General features: G+C 43.0%; 1 protein-coding gene across 1 annotated transcript in view; it reads left to right on the forward strand.

Annotated features, from left to right (window-relative positions):
• Window positions 1-2,339: 2,339 nt before the first annotated feature.
• The window catches only part of LOC126281256 (rap guanine nucleotide exchange factor 2), a 382,130-nt gene continuing 368,799 nt past the window's right edge, over window positions 2,340-15,670 (forward strand). The window contains exon 1 of the mRNA XM_049980060.1: window positions 2,340-3,142. Within this exon, the coding sequence (XP_049836017.1) occupies window positions 2,799-3,142 (344 nt within the window). The 5' untranslated portion in view covers window positions 2,340-2,798. The remainder of the gene's footprint in view (window positions 3,143-15,670) is intronic.

Consider the following 15,670-nt stretch of genomic DNA (forward strand, 5'->3'; position numbering starts at 1 on the left):
CATCGCATCCCCAGTCTATTCTTTAAGCGCATTGCAATGCGCAGATTACGTAATACCATTTCTTCATGCCTCTTCCTTCCCTCCTTTGCTTATTTCAAACATTAATGTTGTGCGGAATAAATGTGCATGTGTGCTACGCCGTTGCTTGTAATTTTCTTAGTTTTAAAATTATGGTTCTTGTAGCAACAATCTGATTCACCTGTTATTTGACCGTAGCCGAATACACCAAAGCGTCATTTCATAGCTTCGGTGACGTAAGAAACCAAAACTGATGATAAGTTTTACAATTCCGAGACTGACGCACAATGTTCATATCCAATAATACACAACAGTTTCTCGGAACTACAAGTTGCCAAAGTGAATAAATCTACTCTAGAACTAAATTAGTAGTATTGGTAATATCAAAACAAGTAAAGCTGCATGAGAACGAAATATTTCTCGTAAAAATTTTAAATTTAGAGCCAGTTGCCTCTGAAAACCGAAGCTGGGGAAAGTATTTTCGTTCTAATTTCGTAACCGAATTGCTCGAAACTACTGTTTGGAATGCTAAACTCCAGATATGTGCTACTTTACGTTACACATTATTCGGAGAGCGAAAAACTAGTAATGCCCTTCCTTCAGCAATTTATTCACACCCCCTCGTCTTCAAATGTCACTAAACAGAAAGAATTTCTTACAGAATGACACTTTCACTAAATAACGATGTGAGCATCTTGGTCAAAACAAACTGAGAGATCAGAATTTATCGACGGGCAAAGTGTGGCCCTTTTAATCAGCGCTCGACCAACTTGGCCATTTGAGCACGCTATATCTCCCGTCTAAGTACTTTGCGCATTGCTTACGAAAGGTATGAGACCACCATTAGTAGAATTTGGGTGGTTTTAGAATTATCGACATAACGGCGCAAGGTACATTCCCAATTCGTTGTCTGCGCTAGCAACCTGAGAGGAGATTCAAAGTGTTTTTGAGGGGTGATCGTTAAGTGTTTCTCAGAGAAACTGGTGATCTCCAAGTGTCTGTGTTTTCAGTGGAATAAATATCCCATTTCTTTCCACAATATTTGACCAGCAAGAATACGCGCGTCAGGAAATTTAATGTTACATTGCAACAAGGAGAAAGCGTCATATTGCAACAAGGAGAAGGCGTTTGAATTTTTCGTACGAACACTATCAGACATCTTACAACGGATTTTAGGGGTACAAGTGCAGATATTTTTATTGGTGACCGAAGACAGTTTACTGAAGAACATCAGTATTTACATCATTTCTGGACTAAGAATTATGTCTATTATGAGTAGTACGTTTTTAGGTTGAGCCTATACTGACAGGCGTTACCCCCTTGGCGGCCAGTTACAACTGTACAGACAGACATAAAGTAGTGAATTACGCCTCGCACTTAATTGTGAATTGCAGAGTAATCATGTAGATGTGATGTGTTTGCGGGCTGACTATTAGACGACGATAAAAAATAACTAACCAAATGAAACTGGTACATATTAAGGTACCAGCGTTCACAATGTCGGTACCTGTACCCCTAAAACCTTGTATAATCCATGCCAGACACATCCTCTTGGCCTCTAAAAGAAATTCATACTTGATCTGAATGTTCACTGAACTGCTGATCATTCTAGAAAGTAGCGAACAAGGGCGAAACACGTCTGGTAATGAAATATTATATTGCACCAAGAAAGAGATGTTACAAATTATTAAGTGAATACTTACATCCTTGCTGTAGATAGTGGTTATATCAACAAACTTGTTGTGTAAGCCATCCTAGACAGTCCCGATTGGCCTCTGCCAAAATTCGGAAGATTTCACCTGAACTTTTTGAATGGAATGGAGCAAATACAGTACGGTATCTATTATTCACACTCTACGTCTTCAAATGTGTATAAACAGAACGAATTTCTTAGCGAATGACACTTCACTGAATAACGAAGTGAGCATCTTGGTCAAAACAAACTGAGAGACCAGAAACTTTCGACGGGCAAAGTGTGGCCTTTTTAATCAGTGTTCGACTAACGTGGCCATTTGAGCACGGTATACGACCCGTCTACGTACTTTGCGCGTTGCTTACGAAAGGTATGAGACCACCATTGGTAGAACTTGGGTGGTTTTAGAATTATCGACATAACGGCACACATGTCTTCGTCATATGTGGAATACAAATCTCGTTGTTCGCTTTTTGGGCTCCAAGCGAATTTGACCAGACAACGACAACAAGGAAAGTTGCGAAATATTGTGGTAAGAAAAATGACGTTAATTCCGCTCCAAATTCAAACACTTGGAAATCGCCTTTCAGAGATGTTTGCTGCAACGCAATATGTTGGACTTTTTCAGTATCGTGTGCGAAGCAGCAGGGATTGCCTGGCCGTCTGACGTGATAATTTGATATGACGCCAAAAGTGGCGGGGAAGAGCACGGAACGAGTGTGACAGCAGGTGTTAGAGGAAGCCATATCATACGAGTAGGGCGTCGTTGGGACCCGCACCTGACGTGTGACATTCGGTTAGGCAACGGAGTGGTCACAGCTGCTTATGGACTCGTGCAGCCTGGTTAAAAGAGGGGCGCAAGCTGGTTTACTTCAAAGCCCACTCGATATTTGAAAAGAGGTTCGACACTACGTACCTGTGGCAAGTAGACTAGGGGCAGGGTCAGTGGAGCGCAGGAAGAAGTGTCTGGAAGTACAGTCAGTGATGCGATGCCGCCTGGTGAGCAGTGAGGGTCCTTCTGAGAGGTGAAGAAGTGTGTGCCGAGCGTCTGGCTGGCGGCGGCGCCTCGGCTATGGGGTGAGGCGCCATGCGGAAGCACCAGACGCCGCCCCCGTGCCCTGCCCCCGTTGGGTCCCCGCCCTGCCCCCGGCGGCCGTCCGCCCCCGCCGCCCCGGAGCCGCTGCGCCGCTGGAACTCGTTCCACTCGCGCGAGCGCCGCAACAGCGCGGGGGCGGGCCCCTGCCCCCGGGGGCAGCTGCCGCGGCTGCTGGCGCTGCGCTCAGAGTCCGCCGACGGCGCCGCCCCCAACGCTGCTGCCCCCGCCGTCGCCCCCGCTCTGAACCCCGCCCTGCTGCCCGCATGCCCCCGCGGGCCACCCCCGCCGCCTCCGCCGGGAGCGCCGGCTCTGCCCAGGAGGAGATTCTCCGTGTGGTAAGTAACCCAGCTGCCTCAGTTGTTCAACCTTCCAGTGGACAGTGTTGCTCTCGGATAACCCTTAACTTTCTCGTGAATTTTTGGCCAAAACTGCTGTAAAAATGGCTTATAAAAAAGAGTGTCTGTCTGTAATTCATACAAATCTACGGTTTTATGCCAAACTGGTTGAAAGTTTGCACACTTTACCACCAAGACAGATCACTTTGTACATAACATTCTGTAATCTGACTTGAAACATACAGAGGGATCCAAAAAAAATGTATCCACTGTTTGAAAGTCCATAGCTGGCAACCTAATTGACGAAGTTGTCTCATCTTTGGTAGTGTAACAGTTTGTAGTTCCGGCAATCGCCACACAAGCGTTGTATTGTGTTGTTTTGCTTTGTCAGATGACAGTCGCCAGATAGTGTGGTGTTCTTAGTTTCACCTAGTTACTCCAGTAAACATGGCTGGCGCAAGGCTTACATTGGATGAAAGGAAGTCACTTTTGAAGTGGTATTTTGAGCACGAAAACATTAATGAGATTCAATGGCAATGGCCAAATGAGTATCAAACAGAGCCACCGACACGTTTAGCGATTTTTCGCATTAGAGACAAATTTGAAGCCGAAGGCTGTGTCAAAGATGTACACAAACGACGTTCTGGACGACCTGTAACAGTAACAAGTCCAGCTAACTCCCGTCGTGTGTTACAACAATTCACTCGCTCACCATAGAAGTCTGACACAGTCTGCCCGTAAAACTGGAGTGAGTCGCTCAAGTGTTCGGCGAATTTTGAAGACAGAAAAGTGGAAGAGATTTGTATGGAGACGGAAGAGTTTACTTTCAACAAGACGGTGCCACAGCCCACTACCACAATCGTGTTAGGGCGTTGTTGTTGTTGTCTTCAGTCCTGAGACTGGTTTGATGCAGCTCTCCATGCTACTCTATCCTGTGCAAGCTGCTTCATCTCCCAGTACCTACTGCAACCTACATCCTTCTGAATCTGCTTAGTGTACTCATCTCTCGGTCTCCCTCTACGATTTTTACCCTCCACGCTGCCCTCCAATGCTAAATTTGTGATCCCTTGATGCCTCAAAACATGTCCTACCAACCGATCCCTTCTTCTAGTCAAGTTGTGCCACAAACTTCTCTTCTCCCCAATCCTATTCAATACCTCCTCATTAGTTAGGTGATCTATCCACCTTATCTTCAGTATTCTTCTGTAGCACCACATTTCGAAAGCTTCTATTCTCTTCTTGTCCAAACTAGTTATCGTCCATGTTTCACTTCCATACATGGCTACACTCCAAACAAATACTTTCAGAAACGACTTCCTGATACATAAATCTATATTCGATGTTAACAAATTTCTCTTCTTCAGAAACGCTTTCCTTGCCATTGAAAGTCTACATTTTATATCCTCTCTACTTCGACCATCATCAGTTATTTTACTTCCTAAATAGCAAAACTCCTTTAGTACTTCAAGTGTCTCATTTCCTAATCTAATTCCCTCAGCATCACCCGATTTAATTTGACTACATTCCATTATCCTCGTTTTGCTTTTGTTAATGTTCATCTTATATCCTCCTTTCAAGACACTGTCCATTCCGTTCAACTGCTCTTCCAAGTCCTTTGCCGTCTCTGACAGAATTACAATGTCATTGGCGAACCTCAAAGTTTTTACTTCGTCTCCATGAATTTTAATACCTACTCCAAATTTTTCTTTTGTTTCCTTTAGTGCTTGCTCAATATACAGATTGAATAACATCGGGGAGAGGCTACAACCCTGTCTCACTCCTTTCCCAACCACTGCTTCCCTTTCATGCCCCTCGACTCTTATGACTGCCATCTGGTTTCTGTACAAATTATAAATAGCCTTTCGCTCCCTGTATTTTACCCCTGCCCCCTTTAGAATTTGAAAAAGAGTATTCCAGTCAACATTGTCAAAAGCTTTCTCTAAGTCTACAAATGCTAGAAACGTAGGTTTGCCTTTTCTTAATCTTTCTTCTAAGATAAGTCGTAAGGTCAGTATTGCCTCACGTGTTCCAACATTTCGACGGAATCCAAACTGATCCTCCCCGAGGTCTGCATCTACCAGTTTTTCCATTCGTCTGTAAAGAATTCGCGTTAGTATTTTGCAGCCGTGGCTTATTAAACTGATAGTTCGGTAATTTTCACATCTGTCAGCACCTGCTTTCTTTGGGATTGGAATTATTATATTCTTCTTGAAGTCTGAGGGTATTTCGCCTGTCTCATACATCTTGCTCACCAGCTGGTAGAGTTTTCTCAGGACTGGTTGTCCCAAGGCCGTCAGTAGTTCTAATGGAATGTTGTCTACTCCGGGGGCCTTGTTTCGACTCAGGTCTTTCAGTGCTCTGTCAAACTCTTCACGCAGTATCGTATCTCCCATTTCGTCTTCATCTACATCCTCTTCCATTTCCATAATATTGTCCTCAAGTACATCACACTTGTATAAACCTTCTATATACTCCTTCCACCTTTCTGTCTTCCCTTCTTTGCTTAGAACTGGGCTGCCATCTGAGCTCTTGATATTCATACACTTGGTTCTCTTCTCTCCAAAGGTCTCTTTAATTTTCCTGTAGGCAGTATCTATCTTACCCCTAGTGAGATAAGCTTCTACATCCTTACATTTGTCCTCTAGCCATCCCTGTTTAGCCATTTTGCACTTCCTGTCGATCTCATTTTTGAGACGTTTGTATTCCTTTTTGCCTGCTTCATTTACTGCATTTTTATATTTTCTCCTTTCATCAATTAAATTCAATATTTCTTCTGTTACCCAAGGATTTCTAGCAGCCCTCGTCTTTGTACCTACTTTATCCTCTGCTGCCTTCACTACTACATCCCTCAGAGCTACCCATTCTTCTTCTACTGTATTTCTTTCCCCTATTCCTGTCAATTGTTCCCTTATGCTCTCCCTGAAACTCTGTACAACCTCTGGTTCTTTCAGTTTATCCAGGTCCCATCTCCTTAATTTCCCACATTTTTGCAGTTTCTTCAGTTTTAATCTACAGGTCATAACCAATAGATTGTGGTCAGAGTCCACATCGGCCCCTGGAAATGTCTTACAACTTAAAACCTGGTTCCTAAATCTCTGTCTTACCATTATATAATCTATCTGATACCTTTTAGTATCTCCAGGGTTCTTCCACGTATACAACCTTCTTTCATGATTCTTAAACCAAGTGTTAGTTACGATTAAGCTGTGCTCTGTGCAAAATTCTACTAGGCGGCTTCCTCTTTCATTTCTTAGCCCCAATCCATATTCACCTACTATGTTTCGTTCTCTCCCTTTTCCTACTCTAATTCCAGTCACCCATTACTATTAAATTTTCGTCTCCCTTCACTATCTGAATAATTTCTTTTATTTCATCGTACATTTCTTCAATTTCTTCATCATCTGCAGAGCTAGTTGGCATATAAACTTGTACTACTGTAGTAGGTGTGGGCTTCGTATCTATCTTGGCCACAATAATGCGTTCACTATGCTGTTTGTAGTAGCTTACCCGCATTCCTATTTTCCTATTCATTATTAAACCTACTCCTGCATTACCCCTATTTATTTAGGGCGTATCTCAACGAAAATCTACCAGGAAGATGGACAGGCCGTAGAGGTGCTGTGGAGTATCCACCACATTCCCCAGACCTTACCTGTGGGGTACACGAAAGGACGTCGTTTATCGACAAAAGCCACACACATTGGATGAACTTCGAGAATACATCGTACATTCATGTGCAAATATCTAACTGAACACGTTGCAGTCAATAGTTCGTGCTACAGTTCGGCGGCATCGTTTGTGTGTGGATGTTAATGGTGACCATTTCGAACACCTACAGTGATATCATCAAGTTGTACTTTAAGCTACACTTTCACGAAAAATGAGAACTCCGTCAATTAGTTTGCAAGTTATGGACTTTTAAACAGTGGATACATTTTTTTTTTGACCTTCCTTTATATACAGGGGAAAGGTTGTCAACAAAAACATCTGAAAGTACTGCTTCGATTTACGTCACATTTATGCACGATTCCTACATATTTAAGACGGATTTACCTCAAATTTCTACATTTAGATGAAACGCTGAAGAGATTTAATGAAAAATTAAATGCCTAATGAAAGAAATATGTCGTAGTAAGAAAACTGTAATTCAAGTCGCAAGAATAAATTACAGCGGCAGTACCACTGTTGGGGGTATTACCATCAGGCTTCACTAGATCGCGGAACAAGAGAAAGCTCGAGAAATTAACAGAAACATCCAGATTGAAATTCCAGAATGAGAGTTTCACTCTGCAGCGGTGTGTGCGCTGATATAAAACTTCCTGGCAGATTAAAACTGTGTGCAGGGCCGAGACTCGAACTCGGAACCTTGGCCTTTCGCGGGCCAATGCTCCACCATCTGAGCTACCCAAGCACGACACATGCACTATCCGCACAGCTTCAATTCTGCTAGTACCTCGTCTCCTACTTTCCAAACTTAAAAGAAGCGCTTCTTCAGAAGAGGCGAAAGGCAAAGGTCCCGAGTTCGAGTCTCGGTCCGGCACACAGTTTTAATCTGCCGTGAAATTTGGTAACAGAAACATGATTGCACACTCATAATTTATTGATTAGTTGCCGTTGATACACATGCAATGGAAAAAGGATCGCTGTGACGAACCTATTGCCAAGCGTAATAGATGCCACCGTCATCATGGGGTATGCCGCAGGTGAAGATGAATTTATTCTTCTCATTCCGTTGATGCGCAGTGATTTAAATGCGCCCTTAGATTTGAAGCGATTACAGTTTCCGGTGCCACTTTCATTCGCTGTGAGTGTTAAAAAGGCACAGGACCACTCACTTTGTGTGGCAGATATTAAACATCCCGAGCAAAGCGATCGCTGCCGTCAGCGGCGCACTGTGTAAGTCAGAAACAGCCCCATGTTACTTATTACTGGTACCAACAATAAACCTTAAAGGCCGCTGTTTCAGAAGTGTAGATGAAATTAAAAACACATCGCAGAGAGAGCTGAATGTTCCAGAAGTGTTTCGGGGATTGGGAAAAGCTCTGCCTTAAGTTCATTGTAATAAACCAGTAACCCATCACCTCGGTTCTTGAAAGAATCGAACTGCCTCGTATGAAACATCACATCTCCCGAACTGTGTGTTGTACAGTGTCATAATTTTGCTAGTAAATTCAGTGGTATATGTGGATACTGTTGTCAAAATTTGTTGCAAATGGGGGTAATAGTACAGAAGTAATAAATTAAATCCTCATGCCTGACACAGCAGTTTCACTGCACGAACAGTGAAAATGTAGTAAGCGGTAAACTTTTTCCCTTTCATAAGTTCGTGAGGGATGTCATCAAGAAACAGTTTCGTAACGTTTGAAATTATGAGTAAAGTTTGTTGGAAGTCACTGAGTGCCCTCGTTCTCAAATACCGAATGAATATAGTCTGGGTAAATTAAACACCGTGAAATATGTACCCTTTAGAAATATACGCAGTTTCTAAGTGTAAACTTTTACCATCACACTACACTCTTCGTGAGTAGATTATGACAGCATTTAAAATTTTAAAATTCGGTCAATAACTGTGTGGAATACTCTGAATTAAAATTCGTTCCAAAAGACAAATTCTGGGTTGTAATTTTAAAAAAAATCTCGTAGAATGTATGTGGTTATACAGATAATGTAAATGATTTAGGTCCATGGAATGTACATACCATGGAATTAATCCAACTCTTAAGTGTACATCTGCCTTTGATGAGATCAACCAGCACGTCTTGAACCGTGTGTCTGAAATTTAATGGCGCCCCATCATGCGGAACCCAAATCCTTCTTTTTATTAGCGCCTATATCTTATAGAAATCCTATAGGAGTATTGTGAACAAAATTTTAGTACATTGTACCAATAATGCGTCTAGAGAATACATGTACCTATCACAGTGTTATCCACAACTCTAACCAACACCATATTCTTAAACCCCATTGGCTCATTACAGCGACTTTTGACAGGTTTCATGTCTTGGGGAGCATGTGCTCTTGTCATTAAATTACTCTGAAAAATCTCAAGTTTGTCCGTTGAATTCATGTCCCTCCTGTGTTCACGTTGTCTGTCACACGTAAGGCTGAAAAATTATATATTTCATAAATGCATCCAGAAACGAACCAGGGTTTTCAACACATGGTAGTAAGTGACTCAAATGGCTCTGAGCACTATGGGACTTAACATCTGAGGTCATCAGTCCCCTAGAACTTATAACTACTTAAACTTAACTAACCTAAGGACATCACACACATCCATGCCCGACGCAGGATTCGAACATGCGATCGTAGCGGTCGCGTGGTTCCAGACTGAAGCGCCTAGAACCGCTCGGCCACATCGGCCGGCCACATGGTAGTATTTAAAGAGTGGGCGTATTGATGAATAATTGTTACAAATAACCATTTTCAACACAGATATTCAAGCAGTTGTGCCACTTTTTAGTAGCACTGGGAAGTCTGGAAAAAGGATCTGATACATGTGAATGTTTGTAGTGAGGCGCATTCTTATGAAGACGGGTAAAATGCTAAGTGTAAGAGCCCACACTTCCGAGATAACATGTTGCACGTCTCCTGTCACGTAAACATTGCATAATGAGGTACGGATTGTGCTAAACTTGCTGTCTTAGTTACTGAAAGGACCATAGTGCCTAGACACCGTTGTGAGGTACTGTACTAGCCAGGCAGTACTGGACAGTCAGTGTCGAATGCGGCAGACGGCTCGCCTTAGATCCTGTTATGTGGTATGTCAGTACGCGCTGAACGGATGCATAATGTGGTGAGTTAGTAAGCGCGCTGAACGGATGCATTATGAGGGAAAAAATTGTCATCAGTGTCGTGTATTACAGCGCGTATCAGCTCCCGAAATACGATTAGCTTTGCGGTAGCGTTCTTGCTTAACGCGCCCGGGTTCCCAGATTCGATTCCCGGCGGGGTCAGGGATTTTCTGTGCCTCGTGATGACTGGGTGTTGTGTGATGTCCTTAGGGTAGTTAGGTTTAAGTACTTCTAAGTTCTAGGGGACTTACAACCGTAGCTGTTAAGTCCCATAGTGCTCAGAGCCATTTTACGATTAGCTTGATTTTCTTAAAGTAAATATTCGCTTCGAACTGTACAAATGGGAGATCCTGGGAGAGAGTTGTATTTAGAGGGGAAATGGATTCTTTTGCGCTGAAATTTTGTCTCTCGTTAATTAATTTAATGTACAGTTTTGTTGTTGTTGTTATTTATTTTTCCATTTTTTAAGAAAGTAATTTAAAGACTTAAGTTAAAAGAAAACATTAAATCTTGTCAAGTCTTTAAGTAAATTAGGAGTTGCTGGTTTATTCACTCTGGTATTATGTAACAATATTGTAAACCATAAAAAAATAGATTTCTATATATAGAACGGTCGTTTGCTTGCCCTTTTCTTCATTTCGTGACCCCACAACTGTCCTGAGTGTAGAATTCCTCACAAAACTACTGGAAACGAAAGAGTGCCTTTTGCGGTTACGTAAAGAGACTGAAGTATTAATGACGGTTATTTAAAGATGCGGTTACCGGTCGATCCGAACGTCCGCAGGAACGTGTCGTTCAAGCATTCGCCGCGATACTACACGAAAATGTGCCGCGAGCAAAGTGCCACGCGAAGGCACCGGTACTGCTTGAACAGATAGTCCACTGACAGCAATAGCTATTCGAATATGTCGGTAAATGAAAGAAAATCACCAAAGTCGTGTATAAGAATAACTGGAGGGGTTATACCAGTGTTCAGCTTGTCATCCAAATCATTGTTAGGTGTTTTTCTGTTATGCTACTTGTTTTTTCTGCACAGAGTGGCGTTTGTCGCGTTCAGAGCTGTATCGGAGAATCGGCGTAATTTCCTAAACGGCGCCCCGATGCTGATTTCTAAACTCCTACAATTCCTTGAACCGATATAGGCATTTTTAAAAACGCAGGTTGCTCGGTGCATTGTAGAGTTCTGCCAGGAGGTCAGCAGAAGTGAAGTCGTTTTAGTGAGTTTAATGCGGATTCTTTTATTGTGTGTAAAATATCCACGTTTGAAGATTATTTCCAGAAAGTTTTAAGCCGATACACCAGGAAGAGGAGTCTTACTCTAACGGAATGGCAGACTAATTAAAGGCGGGGATGTGCTAGTGGTATTGGCCTTTAATGCACGTCGGCTCTTAAACACATTGCCGCAGCAGCTAGACGATTACGGAAGCTTTCATGTGTTGTTTTACAACCAGAAATGTAAGCCGCGAGGGAACAATTTTATTAACAACGCTTTTCTCACACAGGAAAAATGGAAGAAAGAGATGGCACGATAATCAGCGGCGACAGATTTAAGTGGCGAACGCGCTTTGGGCATAACATACAGTGGCCTCTCATTCGGGAGGACGACGGTTCAAACCCCCATCGCCGGCCCCGGTGGTCTCGCGGTTCTAGGCGCGCAGTCCGGAACCGTGCGACTGCTACGGTCGCAGGTTCGAATACTGCCTCGGGCATAGATGTGTGTGCTATCCTTAGGTTAGTTAGGTTTAAGTAGTTGTAAGTTCTGGGGGACTGATGACCACAGCAGTTGAGTCACATAGTGCTCAGAGCCATTTGAACCATTTGAACCAACCAAACCCCCATCCGACCATTCTGATTTAAGTATTCCGTAATTTCCGTTAATCGCATCAGGCAAATGCTGGAATGGTTTCTTTGAAAGGGCACGGCCGATTTTCTTCCCCATCCTTACCCAATCCGAGCTTGTGCTCTGTCTCGAGTGACATCGTTGACGTCGGGACGTGAAACACCAACCTCCCCCTCCTCCATAACGTAAATGTAAGCCCAGCGGACACAGAAATTACCCAGCCCAGGAGACATGGCGTAACACTGACCCTAGTTCTGACAATGGCCTCAACTCACAAATAGCAACCTAATTGAGTGGATACTGACTGCAATGTTTCAGTCACTCTTCCAAATAGTCTGACATCTTAAAGCTAAGGACAGTCAAAAAATGGTTCAAATGGCTCTAAGCACTATGGGACTTAACATCTGAGATCATCAGTCCCCTACACTTAGAACTACTTAAACCTAACTAACCTAATGTCCTCACACACATCCATGCCCTAGGCAGGATTCGAGCCCGCGATCTTAGCAGCAGCGCGGTTCCCGAAGATTTGATAGATAGCATGTCTGTGTCCGTCAAAGCAGGGAGAGTGTGCCTGTGGACACGGCTGTCATCATGGAAGATGTAAGTGTCCACAGCATACTCATTATGAAGATATAGTAAAGAAGGTTCCTGAGATGCTGACATAAACATCTTGGTTCATATTCGAGGTAACATGTATAAGAGGGCTCAAATCGTTGTACGAGAACACACTTGCTAAACACGGTTGTCTGTCAGTTTCGATCTGAAATGAAATGCCGGGTAGACCGTTCGCCTGATGCAAGTCTTTCGATTTAACGCCACTTCGGCGACTTGTGCGTCGATGGGGATGAAATGATGATGATTAGGACAACACAACACCGAGTCCCTGAGCGGAGAAAATCTCCGACCCAGCCGGGGATCGAGCCCGGGCCCTTTGGATTGACAGCCTGTCGCGCTGACCACTCAGCTACCGGGGGCGGACAGTTTCGATCTGTTATACGCACACTGTTCTTACGCCACGCCAGATGGCTGCGAGTGGTGCAAGATTCCTTGCAGAAGCGTTGAACAATTAGCGTTGATACACCAACGACCAATCAGTATGGCTCGTTTCTGCCATTCTGTCACGTCTCCACGCCGACTCATCTCAACTGCGATCAATCTGCACGATCGACTGGCACGTACATACCAACCACTGCGCTGACGTCAGCGGAGGATGTACGGCAAGTGGAAAATGAGAGAGAAGATGTAGATAGCGAGAGGGATTCACGTGTGTGTGACAAATCCCTTCTCTCAAAAATTGTCTCCCTCCGTACCTAGTCTGTGCTACCACAGATGATGTGTCACTGATCTCATTTGTATTAAGATTTCGGAACAAGCGACGTGCCTCGTTGTTTCCAACTCCCTGAGTGGAATGCGTAAGTTCTGAGCAACGTTCACCAACTTGCCGTCTTCTGTAGTTGCTCCCTGCGCAGAAAACAGCACGTAGGTCCGTCATGTTGACGATGCAGTAACATCTTAACGATGAACTGGTACTGCATAAATAATTAAATTTTAAATTGGTCTGTTCAAATGGGACGCCACTTGCTTGTCATTAGCAGAATCGAGAAACTGCACAATTGTAGTCGCCTTTATTATTCACAAATAATTTCCATTCGTGTGCCTTTCGTAGAAAACAAACAAAACAATGAACTGCACATTTGCATAATTACTATCAATTGTTCTCAGTTACATGATCAAATAACCAGATACTGCTAATTAAGTTCTTAACCGATATCGCAACATGTCTGTCTTCCGAGACTGCCGAACCAGCTCACCCGCCATCCAGGTTAGGCGCGATCCGAAATCCTCCAAGTGCTGCGTCCGCCTTTACGTTTAGCAGTTGTTTATTATTCTGCTGGTTGTTAACACGTTTGAAATAATGGAATGATAGCTCACTATTCGGAGATGCCTTAGTATGAAATGCTCTCTGTTTGTTTTTCTAATATTAACAAAAAGGGTTTATCATTTTTGCGTGCTACTTCCGAACGCAGCAGCCAATCGCTGAGGAGGATCACAATTTAGGCGGTCTTTCTCACTATATCCGTACCGAACAAACCATTTATCATCGGTACCTCACATCACATTACGTCATTTTACCACTGCCGCCGTCCCAACTGATGTAAGAAGACCTACTTGTAGCTAAACGTGATGCTGTAAAGCCATAAATATTACAGAGGGGTGACGGCTTAGTAACAGTTCTACACTCTTCACAGTGCTCCAAAGTGACGAGAATGCACTATTAAAAGTGTGACTGGTATTTTCCAGTATTTTGCCAGGCGCAGCCCTTTGTAGCATACATAGTCTTTGGAAGTCTGGATGATTTGGATTAAAGAAAAGAGGGATCCTGCTTGCAAGTTATGCTGATCCCTTTACTGATGAAGTGTTTTGTTTCCAGTCAAAGTGAATGATGTTCTCAGGAAGTAGTCGAGTATTTACAATTTATGTAAACTTTACCGTTTCTTTTCACATTTTCAGCCTAAAATAAATATTTACTTTCTGCAGTACTGTACATTAAGTAGTGTTACAGATGGTATGATATAAACACTGTCTGATTTTTTTTACCTTATACAGATAAACATTGTTCTTGTTTTTAATGCCAATATACAGATTCCCAGGTTTCCCACATACTAACAGGAGTTTTCTCTCCATTGTCTATATTTATGTCATACAACAAGAGGCATATGCAAAACCATAGGCTTCAGGAATGAAACTGACGCAGAATGTATAAAATGGTGTTTTTCTTGCGAATTTTCCTTTCCCTTGCAAATGTTCTTTTGAAAATACGCCCTTCAATAGCCCCTTCCTCAGTACCAAATAATGTGACCCGTTTGTGAGATATCCTGTACATCGATGTTGCATAGAGCACCCTGCATACAGATTCAGTAACCTAACACTTCCACACGTTTCATTTCCTGAACTATACGAGTGGCACTTACTTTTGTGCTCGTACAATCTACTTAACCGTTACATCAACCGAGACAAATGGAGTAAGTCCGGGTTTTCTAAATGAAATGACGTACTTTTTTAATGTCATTCGATAGATCCTGAAAACATAAGTACAATAACACTAAACTTATGAACGTTACCGTTAAGATTTTTCACAGAAGTATCCGAAAATGTGCTAAAGCTGAAAGGAAAGGCAGCAGAAATCGTCTATTGCGGTGTAAACACTGAAGTGAGGCTGTGTAAAGCTCCGTCGTCGTAAGTCTACTTACTTGAGTATGTACATACATTTGAAATTGTTTCCCCGAAGCCCCTTCCCAAACACTACTTGTTAACATCAAACTCAAAATGGTCCCGTATTCAGGGAATGTGTGTAGGAGAGCAAATGAAGGAGCTCTTGGAAATGTCTTAATGGAGATGGTTTTCCATTGCTTCCTCCAGCTTGTTATGAAGTGTCAAGTATGTAAGTGCGTCATCTAATGTATTTATTTCTGGATTTGTCTTGTGGGCCAAATACTTGTAGTAAAATTTTCCACCACCGGGATTCGAACAGGATTACCTCCGAATCGAGCAGGAAATTTATGGGGAATCAGCGACGACTAGTGAAAACGTGTGCAGGACTGGGGCTCTAACCTGGGATCTCGTGCTTACTGGTAAGTAGCGTTAACCAGTGCGCCATACAGACACAAGTGTTTATCGCAAATACACAGCCTACCTCGTCTTACTCCCCGGCCAACTCACATTCCCACCTAGCGCAGACCCCCGTCCATGTTTTCAGTGCCCGCTAATTCTAGATTCCCGCTTTAGGTCAAACGATTTTGTGCATCCACACCGAAGGTTGTGGGTCCGAAAGGAAAGACAGCATGCATTCATGTAATTAATTCGCCTCGATGACAAATGAATCTACAAACT

This window comes from Schistocerca gregaria, chromosome 1 (assembly GCF_023897955.1).
Source record: "Schistocerca gregaria isolate iqSchGreg1 chromosome 1, iqSchGreg1.2, whole genome shotgun sequence".
NCBI lineage: Eukaryota > Metazoa > Arthropoda > Insecta > Orthoptera > Acrididae > Schistocerca > Schistocerca gregaria.